The sequence below is a fragment of the Enhydra lutris genome, unplaced genomic scaffold (assembly GCF_002288905.1).
Source record: "Enhydra lutris kenyoni isolate GAN:26980312 unplaced genomic scaffold, ASM228890v2 scaffoldscaffold7, whole genome shotgun sequence".
Classification (NCBI taxonomy): Eukaryota; Metazoa; Chordata; class Mammalia; order Carnivora; family Mustelidae; genus Enhydra; species Enhydra lutris.
The window spans coordinates 137,424-147,964 of NW_019154091.1; the positions used below are offsets into that span (position 1 = coordinate 137,424).

At 42.8% G+C, this 10,541-nt stretch overlaps 1 protein-coding gene across 1 annotated transcript in view; it reads left to right on the forward strand.

Annotated features, from left to right (window-relative positions):
• Positions 1 to 2,212: 2,212 nt before the first annotated feature.
• The window catches only part of LOC111142084 (aldehyde dehydrogenase 1 family member L2), a 65,878-nt gene continuing 57,549 nt past the window's right edge, over positions 2,213 to 10,541 (forward strand). Inside the window, exon 1 of the mRNA XM_022495035.1 lies at positions 2,213 to 2,280. Coding sequence (XP_022350743.1) covers positions 2,233 to 2,280 — 48 coding nt within the window. The 5' untranslated portion in view covers positions 2,213 to 2,232. The remainder of the gene's footprint in view (positions 2,281 to 10,541) is intronic.

Genomic DNA, 10,541 nt, shown 5'->3' on the forward strand with positions numbered 1-10,541 from the left:
TATATAGTATCATGTCATCTACAAATAGTGACCGTTTTACTTCTTCCTTACCAATTTGGATGCCTTTTATTTCTTCTTCTTGTCTGATTACTGCACCTTGGACTTCCAGTAGTATGTTGAATGAAAGTGAGGAGAGTGGACACCCTTGTCTTACTCCTTATCCTAGAGGAAAAGCTTAGAGTTTTTCACCATTGAGTATAATGTTTATGAGCTTTTTTTTATATATGGCCTTTATTGTATTGAGGTATAGTCCCTCTAAACCCACTTTGTTGAAAGTTTTTGTCCTGAGTGGATGCTGTATTTTGTCAAATGCTTTTTCTGCATGTATTTGAGATAATTGTGTGGTTTTTATCCTTACTCCTGTTAATGTGATGTATTACATTAATTGATTTGCAAATATTGAACCACCCTTGTAGCCCTTGAATAAAACCCACTTAACCATGCTGAATGATTTTTTTTAAGATATTGTTGAATTTGGCTTGCTAGTATTTTGTTGAGGATTTTTGCATCTATGTTCATCAGAGATATTGGCCTGTGATTTTCTTCTCTTGTCATGTCTTGGTCTGGTTTTGGTATCAGGGTAATGCTAGGCTCATAGAATGAATCTGGAAGTTTTCCTGCCTCAGATTCTCTCAACTTTTTTTTAGGGAGACACAAAAATGACTTTATTTCACCTTCATTTTTGCTGTGTCTAGAAATCTAGGTTGGCAGGGCTTTTCTGTTTGTCAAACTTGAATTGCCTCTGGTCTAACCACTAGTTATCAAGAGAACAATATCTTTAATTCTTACAGAAGAAAATCTTAGACATCATTAATATTTCATTATATGTGGATAGACATAAGGTCTACATTTCCTGAAGTTGGGAGTTGGAGAATATAACTATGGAACCCCTACTCAGAAAAAAACCACACTTCTTGCCCACCTCTCCCAGTATACACAGATCACAACAAATAAAATGATTATTAGCATTTGGAAGCTTAAAGGAAGCTAGCCAAAAGTCACAAAATGCTCTTAGGGAAATGGGCTGAATTGGCAAAGGGCAATTTCCAGAGCAAAACTCCATGTTTGCTGCCATTCTCCAGGCTTTAAGGATTTATTTTCTCTCTCCTTCTTAAACACATCCATTCATTCATTCATTCTCTCTTTCAACAAGTACTTTTTGAGCTCTGCTAAGTGCTAGATATTGTAAATCCTGATAAATTAGACATGGACTCAACCTGCGAGAAGCTTCCAGTAGAGCAGATGATAGGTACACAAACACCAATAAGAGAATGAGATGTCAGAAGAGACGCATAATCAAAAATCTTTCTCGTTTCAGAGGAGTGAAAGATTCCTTAGGGGAAATAAGGGGGTTAAGGGAGGAGAAAATCAGGAAAAATGCCTCCAGGAGGCAGCCCTTGAGTTATACCTTAAAAGAAGGAATTTGGTCATGCTGAGATGGTGACAAATGACAGATGATAAGCTTTTCAGGGAATCATTGTCCAGGGAAGAATCAGCATATACTAGAGAGTTAAGCTAAATTACATGTGCAAAGGAGCAGCAAGAAAATGAGAAAGGGGGAAAAAAAAAAAAAAAAGCCAAATTGCCAATGGCCTTGAATGCCAGGCTAAGGAGTTCTGTTTGCAACTAGCGCTTAGCTAAAGCATGTCTGAGCATTCTTTCTAGAGAGATAAGGGGAAAGGGTGGGTATCTATCTGTCTGTCATCTATTGGGGACCAGCTCTGTGCCAGGCACTTTGCCAAATGCTTTATACACAGTCTTTCTTAAAATCCTTTTATTAGCTTACAAGATAGGTATCAGGATCCTACATAGCCAGGTGTCTCCACCCTTATCTTTCGTATCTTTGCCTCCTCAGGGCGATGTTATGGCCATGACTTGGGATGTCAGATCCACCATTAGTAAGGCAAATCCCTGTATACCTCACAGGGTTTGAGCAACTGGTAGAAGACCCCCAGCTGCTAAGAACCCGGGCCGAGACTGGAAGCCGCCCCTCCCGCTAGGTACTAGCGTGGCTCCGAACTGGGGCCCCGCCCAGAAGCAGGGGATTGGCCATCCGAGCCCCGCCAGCTGAGAAGGCGGGGCCGTGCCAGTTGAGGGGCGGGCCGTAGGCGGGTCCCGAGACTCGCGGACCCTGCGAGCCGCAACTGCGGCCGCCCGGCGCTCACAGGCTGCAGGCCGCGTCCAGGCTGAGCCCTCGCTGTCGCGCGGCCCGCCCGAGGGCTCCCTTCCAGCATGCTGTGGAGAGGCAGCCAGGCGCTCCGGCTCTTCTCCACCGGCCAGGTGAGTCCGGCCCGGGCGAGCTTCCTGGCTGTCACCCGGGGCTGTTTTCCAGACCCCGGGGCCGGAGGGCCAGTCGGCGGGGCTGGGGACGGGCACGGTGTTGAGACTTGGCTAAAAGCCAAGACAGCGTTTTTAAAACTGGGAGACTGCAGAGAAGGATCCAGAGAGGGTCTTGGGTAAGGCTTGTCAGGCGGGCCTTTGTCTTATCAGGGGAAGGGGCTGAGGATGCAGCTTTTGAACATCTACGGACGGTCCGGCTGGAGTTGACAGGGTGGGAACAGCCACTTGGCAGCGGGGACGGAGTCAGCTTCCTTTCTTTTTTTTCATTTCAATCATGAGATCCCTGGTCTGGAGATGGAGCCGAAGTACAGGACCGAGGGAGAGTAGTGTTCAAATCAGCCGGCTCCTTCTGGGCGGCCTAAGAGGTGTGAGCGTTCCAGACTGGCATTCAGGGCCCATTCAGATAATGGCCCTCGGAGCTGGTGGCTGCAGGCTCATTTTTCTGGAGCTGCAGGCGGCAAGATTGCTAGGATTGCCAGGCGCTGCAGAAGCAACCACGCTGGAACACTATTTAACTGTAGCCCAAGAACGGAGCAGTGGCCCAGCCCAACGCCTTGGAATTGCATCAGCTCCTCCAGAAATGGAAAGAGAGCAGACACGTTGCGTATGGCCCGGGGAGAGACGCCTCGCTGCATCTAAGCAGACTCAAAGCTATTTAGGGAAGGAAAAACAATCCATCTCACGTACATTATCTCTTTTATAGGAAGTCGATGCTTTCTGGGCTGTGAAGGAATTTGCTTTTCGGTTCCTCTTCTTTGCAAAGGTCCCATGTGCATGTATACATATACAGATGTAAAAAAATCTTGAAGGCAGGGAGAAGTCTTGAATAGCACCAAAAACCAGCCCAGTGGCGCATGCATGGAAAAAGCTTTTGTTTCCCAGGCAATCCCAAATAATGAGGATTCACTTTACCCCATCCAGTTCTAGTTATTTGGGGAGTAGTCACCTTTTTTAAAAAATAAGGAAAACGAGAGCTGCTCTTAATGAACTTTTGCTTGCTCGGGACTCCTCCTTAGCTTTCTCCTGCCACGTGGCATCTGGGAATCTGGGGAGGATGGCACAGAGACAAGCGCTTGTGCTTCCCTGTTTTATTGGTCTCCTCTATCAACATCTTTCATTGACTTGCCTTTTTTGGAGAGCAGAAGCGATTCTTGAGGAATGCAAAGATGGCAATAGCGGGCTGTACATAAGATTTCAGTAACCAAAGTTGAACATGCCGGTTGGCAAATGATAGAGACAAAAACATGCATGTGGGGAAGCACCGAGCATGGTCAGGGGTCATGGGTCTGAGTCTGACTGTACCCAGGAGTTCATGTGAAGAGCAGTGACATTTGACTGGGAAGAAGACAGGTTCTCCCGTGGCCAAAAGGAAGACGTGGAACGACAAGTGGAGTACTTGGGGTATTTTACTCCATAGAAAATGGGGAGCCATTCTTTGGATGGAATTCTATAAGAATTGTTCAAAATCAAAACATGGCTGGCGGGATCATAAAATGGTACAGCCACTTTGGAAAACTGGCCATTTTTTATAAAATTAAACATACATCTATGATATGACCCAGCCATGGCACTCCTAGGTATTTACCCAAATACCTATTTATGAATGTCAACAGTAGCTTTATTCATTATTAGCAAAAACTGGAAACAACTTAAATGTCCTTCATTTAGTGACAGGATAGACAGTGGATAAATCCATCCACATGAGGGAATCATACTCAAACAAAAGAGGAGTGAACTACTGATAAGCACAACCGCATAGATAAAACTCAAATACAGATGCTAAGTGTATGAAGACAGACTCCAAGGGCTATGTATTATAGCATTCCGATTACCTGACATTTTAGAAAGAGTCAAACTATAGTGATAGAAAAAAGTGTTATCAGGAGCTGGCGCTAGAGGAAGAATTGACTATAAGAGATTATCTCGCAAAGGACATGAAGGAATTTTGGGAGGTGATGGAACTGTCCTTTGTGTTGATTGTAACAGTGGTTAGGTGACTGGGTGTCTGTCAAAACTCATAGAACTATACACTGACAAGGGTGTATTTTACTGTGTGTTAATTATACCTTCATCTTTAAAAAGGAAAAAAAATTACGCAGTATTTTTGAGTTTGGTACTAAAGCAGAATGAAAAAAAAAAAAAAACTTCTTAGAACCTAGCAAAATCCAACAGGAAAACTAGTTTATAACACTTCCTGACAGAATCGATTTTTCCATTCCCTGTCTTAAAGAAATGGACTTAGAAATATGTAATGATTTCAGCTTAATGACGTGGCTGGATCTTTTTAACCACTGCAACTATAAATAATAAAACCCTTTGTCTATTAGTTATTACCGTACACTTCCAATATCTTGCCTGATTCATCGCCTCTTGACTTCTCCCCATGGTGGGTGTTATTTGGCCTTCATATTTATTTGGCACTGTTACTCAACTTCCTCTACCAGTGCCTGGGACAAGTCTGGGTGCTGGTTCTGGGTTCATAGCCTGGTTTCAGAACTTGAGGTTACCTTACGACCCAAATCAGGAGTCTGGACCCATCCCTGCTTCTTGGAACCAAGTACTGGCTTTATACCCTAGTTCTAGCAACCACATCCTTGTTTCTGAATTACCCAACCCCCTGCTTTGGTGTCTAGTTTGTTTTTAGGACCTTCAAATTCAACTTCAAACCCTCTTTAATTGTGTATTTTGTACTGAGCATTTGTTCTAAATCCTGAGGATATGATTAATAAATAATAATAATTATAATAATAAATAGCATTGATAAAGCACTTAGTATGTACCAGGTGCTAATTTAAATGCTTTACATATATACTCACCTGCTTAACATCTCAATGAGGTAGGTACTATTATTATACCCACTTTACAGATAAAGTAACTGAGACCCAGAGAAGTTAAATAACCTTTTTAGAGTCTCATGACCAGAAAGGACAAAACAATAAACAAGAAAGAAACAGTCCCTGCTTTTAAAAAAAAGTCCATAGACATCCTTATTTTAAAAATCTGTTATCCTTTTTGTGATTAAAAAAAAATGTTGGCCAGATATCCCAGAAAGTCCTCATGAATACATTCTTTATATGATTATGCAATAGGAAAATCAAGTTGCACAAGTTTGCCCTTTACGGTGTGTCATGAGTTTTGTTGGAATCTTACACAGATTTACATCTGTTTCCTCTATTAGTCTGAGGGTTCGTTACAATAAGTAACATGGGCTTTTACACTATTTCAAGCTACATCCTGTCAATATATGGAGGCGGATTATTAGGTAGGCTTTTTATTTTCACTATCTGCTCAATTCTCAAACACTAGAGGGATGCCCATCCGAAGTTAATTTATGCCTCACCTGAGTGTGTGTCAACATAGAAGTAAGACAATGTCATTCTCCTGCTTAAAGTCGTTCAGTAGATCTCACTGTCTTCACAATAAGGTCCAAATTATTTAGTATAGACAAGACTTTCCCCAGTTGGTCTTTTGACTGTCTCTAGAGTGTCACTTGTCGTCACTCTCCACTTTCCAGTATTGAACCCACTTTGCTCACTTACTCATTTCTTTCTAAATGCTGCCCCCTCTGCCTGAAGTTTCCCAAGGACCTCCCATAATCCCCACCGTTCTCTTGGCCAACCCCTAAATGAGTGCTCTAAGATTCCATTATGGAGTTCTCTTCTTGGGAAGTCTACTAGGCTTCCACACCCACACTATGCTCTCCTGTCCTAGCACTATGATGTCAGTATGTCCTTATTTGTGTGTCTTTCGTGCTAACTGGTAATCTCCTGAGGACAGGGACCAGTCTTCTTTGTGCTTTGACTGTTGCAAAAGAAAATGCCCAAAGAAAAATGCCCACAGAAGCCAAACAGGGGAAACAAATGAAGGATTTGACCCAGATAGAAGGAAAGGTCATGTCCAGCCAGAGGAATGGGGGTAGCCTCTGCTCAGCTCTAGCTCACTGTTGCTACGTGGAAACGTAGACCATGGTTGACAAACCTCCTGATTTCTAAAAAGAAGTCAGAAATTCAGCCTGCTAAGTGAAGCTTCCAAAACATTATCACAGCTTTTTGACAAATGCTCTGTGGGCCAAATAAAACATTCTTGCTGGGCACCTGATTTGCAGTACCCACCATGCTCTGGGCCCAGAGTATGCTAAATACTCAAAACATGCTTGTTGAGTACCTCCTACACACTGTCAGGCAGGATTTGGGGCACCGTGTGCCAAAGGCTCCTCGCCTTTCTCTGAAGTGTTAGGCACCTCGCTTTCTCTGAAAAATTGACTTTGTTTTATTTTTTTATAGACAGGCTCTTCATGTAAAACTGTCCGGTCTCACAATTCCTGATGGGGATTATACCCCCTACTGTTCTATTACAGTAGCATTTGCTTCACAAAAGCACTTTGGATCAGGGCAAACTAGTAGCACTGAGTCTAAGTTTTCTACAGAAAATCGTGTGGTTTTTGTTTGGATTTTAATCTTTGGAGCATAATCAGAGTCCCCTTAGTTTGCTTCCTAAAGGATTCCACCAGGAAGCCTAGGAATGAAACATTGAATAGTTTAAAAAAAACAAAATCTGGGGGTGCCTAGGTAGCTCAGTGCATAGAGCCTTGACTCTTGATCTCAGGGTTGTGAGTTCAAGCCCCATTTGGGTGTAGAGATTACTTAAAAATAAAGTCTTTTTAAAAAAAGGAAAAGGAAAAGTTCTGTTGCCTGCCATAGGCTCTTCCAAGGCAGAATGTTATCAGCAGAGAACCCCAAGATAATAGCACTTACCACCCAGATTTAGAAATGCTGTGGGTCATTTTATGCCCCACCCTGTTCTTGCTCACCAATATAACAGGCACTTAAGTGTGCCTCAAAGAATGTTCTCTGTCACCAGACCCACTCCACAAATGAATGGTGCCATCCCTCCTGTCAGGACCATCAGGGTATTTCTTTAGAAAGTCTAAAGATGCGGGACGCCTGGGTGGCTCAGTTGGTTAAGCGGCTGCCTTCGGCTCAGGTCATGATCCCAGCATCCTGGGATCGAGTCCCACATCGGGCTCCTTGCTCAGCGGGGAGCCTGCTTCTCCCTCTGCCTCTGCCTACCACTCTGTCTGCCTGTGCTCATGCTCTCTCTCTCTCTCTAACAAATAAATAAATAAAATCTTAAAAAAAAAAAAGAAAGTCTAAAGATGGCACTATTTGCCACAATTCACCATCAACCTGTTGCCATATTTTTCTTTAATAAGCGGGGGCGAGACGGACCTTCAACATAGGAAAGCCGTAGAAGCTAATCTACCGAAGTGAGACAGATCTGGGTTTGACTTCTGTCTCTGCCCCTCGTTAGCAGTTTACTTGACTCCTTGGAGCCTTGTGTATTCTCATCAGCAAAAACAATTCCTGAGAGTCCTAGAGACATATGATAACTAGTTGATATGTTTTTTAAAATTAATGTACAGAGCTCAGTGCTGTGCTGGGCTTATAGCACATTTCTAGCAAGAGAGATCCATCATCACCATTTTTTTATTTACTCAGGTATTACCTATGGTATTATTATGAATAATAATAATAGTTAACATTTGTTGAGCATTCCCTACTGCTACACATTGCCCAAATGCATTACCTGCTTTATCCTGATAAACCCTTATAGCAACCTTATGAAATAGATACTTTTATTTTTCAGATTTAAATTGATGAGACCCAGCTCAAAATCAAAGGGTCTGTGTTATGAGAAAATAATGGATGCTAATAACGGGGTTGAATCTGAAGGCTGTCATTTAGTAGCTGTTTGACTCCAGGCTGTGTCTTATCTTCTCTGTTTTAATTTCTCCATTTACAAAGTGGCTTCAGAATGCTTGTCTCAGCAGTCATTGGGCAATCAAAATGAGGAAATATATATGAAATGCCTGGCACATACTAGGGTCTCGTTCAAATGTTTGCTATTACTTCCAGCCCTGCTTCCTGACCCAGACTCCCCAGGGCAGAATCTTTTAGTGTAGTGGGTAGGCACACGCTCTCCGTGCATCAGAGAGTCTCTGACTCAAGTGTCCTTCTGAGTCAATGGGAAGCTTGTTAAAACACAATTTCCTAGGCCCAGGATGCCTCAATAGATCTGGGACGGGGCCCAGGGACCCACACTTTCAGCACATCCTCCCTGCTGATTCCGCCAGCATTGCAATCAGTCCTAATAAGATCATAGCTGGAGAAATAAGACCAAGGTAGAGTATCCCAATCTGGTCTTCTGGAATTAGGCTAACTCACTGTAAACACACTTATAATCCTAAAATCTGAGTGTTTCTGTGTTGGAAACTCACCTCTGTAGCTTAGCTTTAGCATGAAGCTCAGAAAGTGTCTCAATGAATGTAGCATTTCCAAAGATACTGACATTTCTCCAAATGCTGTCTTTCTAAGGGAGTGTTGAATCTGGAATTGAACTCTTTGTAACATTTCCTTTGAGTCAGCCCAGGCTCTTAGCTCTTTTGCATCCTAAGAGTAGTATTTTAGAGGTCTTAAAATATCTGGTGTTGGTCGCAGTGTGAGGTAAAGCCAGATTTTTAAGATAGCCAACAGGTCAGTTCTGTTTCAAACAACAACATTAATGATAAGATTTGGAGGTAGAATATTTATGGCACATTTTGATGTTTTGATAAGAACAGATGAAATAATCATGTATTATCTATAGGCAAGCTGTGCTGTTGTTACAGAGTTAATCTGTTTCCTTAAAAATATTTGTTAGATGTTGAGGCTCTAGGCTCTTTGAGGATAGAAACTTTGGCCCTGGAAAAAGATTTTTTTAACTAAAACCTTAATTGTTTTGTTATGCCCAAGTTTTCACGACCGAGAGACCACCAAGGCGCCAAGCACCGATGCAATCACACGAGGGTTTATTTGACAAGCTTAAGCTTGGGCCCAAGCATACCCGGCACAGCAGAGTAGGGACTTAGACCCCAACCAGATTACAGTCAGAGTTTTTAAAGGCAGAGTAGGGGTGGACTCGGCGGTGGGTGAGGACAAAGGGGTTGATGTTAGTCTCTAAGGAATTTTGGAAGCAAGGTCTCCAGGACCTTGAGGGGCTAGCTATTATTGGGAGAAAGGTTATTTATTACCAATAATAAAAATCTTCTCGTGAGACCCTTTAGATGTATATCAGTGGGCCATATGCTTGGGAATGATTCTCGACACTCTCTTGGAGATTTAGAGATAAAAGTTTCCTAAAGGAATTGTTAAAGTAGACTTACAGGATCCTGGTTGGACCTGTTGGAGTAGGGGGTCGGTCAGGCTAGGATTGTCCTTAGCAAAACCTCAAGGTGAGGGCAGTTGAGTCCCCAGGGGAGAGCCACTCTGTCTGTTTCAAGGGCTTGTCAGTAGGTAAGGAATTTTAATGATTTTCTTCTGCCTCTGTTTCCCACATCAGCTAAACTTGAGGTGGGATGGCCTTAATTTTCTCGGCCTCCACATTTCCCCCTGAACAATTTTGACCCTTAAATCTTTAAGGTTGTTGAAGGTGGAAGGTCTCATCTTCTGTAACTTCTTCCTGCTGAATAGGGGTATAGAGTTGTCCCTACCTACTTGGGTCAACACTGGTCAGTTGGGGAATGTGTAGGGGAGTTATGAAAGACAGAGGCAGCTGAGTCCAAGGCAGACTGCTCAGGTGATCTTCCCAAGTGGAAGGATCATTTGTGGAAGTTATGACAGCGGAGGAGTTGAAGTCAGGTGAGGAGACATGGGAGAAAATAGCAAAACATGATTAGTGTAACAAAAAGAAAATGAAGCTCAAATAAGTTTTTTGCTATTTGAAAAAAAAAACCTTTTTCCAGTCCAGGAGTTTAAATCAATCATTAAAGGAGAGAGGGACTTTTTAAATTTATTTATTTATTTTTTAAATAAACATATAACGTATTTTTATCCCTAGGGGTACACGTCTGTGAATCTCCAGGTTTACACATTTCACAGCATTCCTCATAGCACATACCCTCCCCAATGTCCATATCCCCACCACCCTCTCCTGTCCCCCCTCCCCCTAGCAACCCTCAGTTTGTTCTGTGAGATTAAGAGTCACTTATGGTTTGTCTCCCTCCCAATCCCATCTTCTTTCATTTTTTCTTTTCCTACCCCCCAACCCCCCCACATTGCATCTCCACTTCCTCATATCAGGGAGATCATATGACAGTTGTCTTTCTCCGATTGGCTCATTTCGCTAAGCATAATATCCTCTAGTTCCATCCACATCGTCGCAAA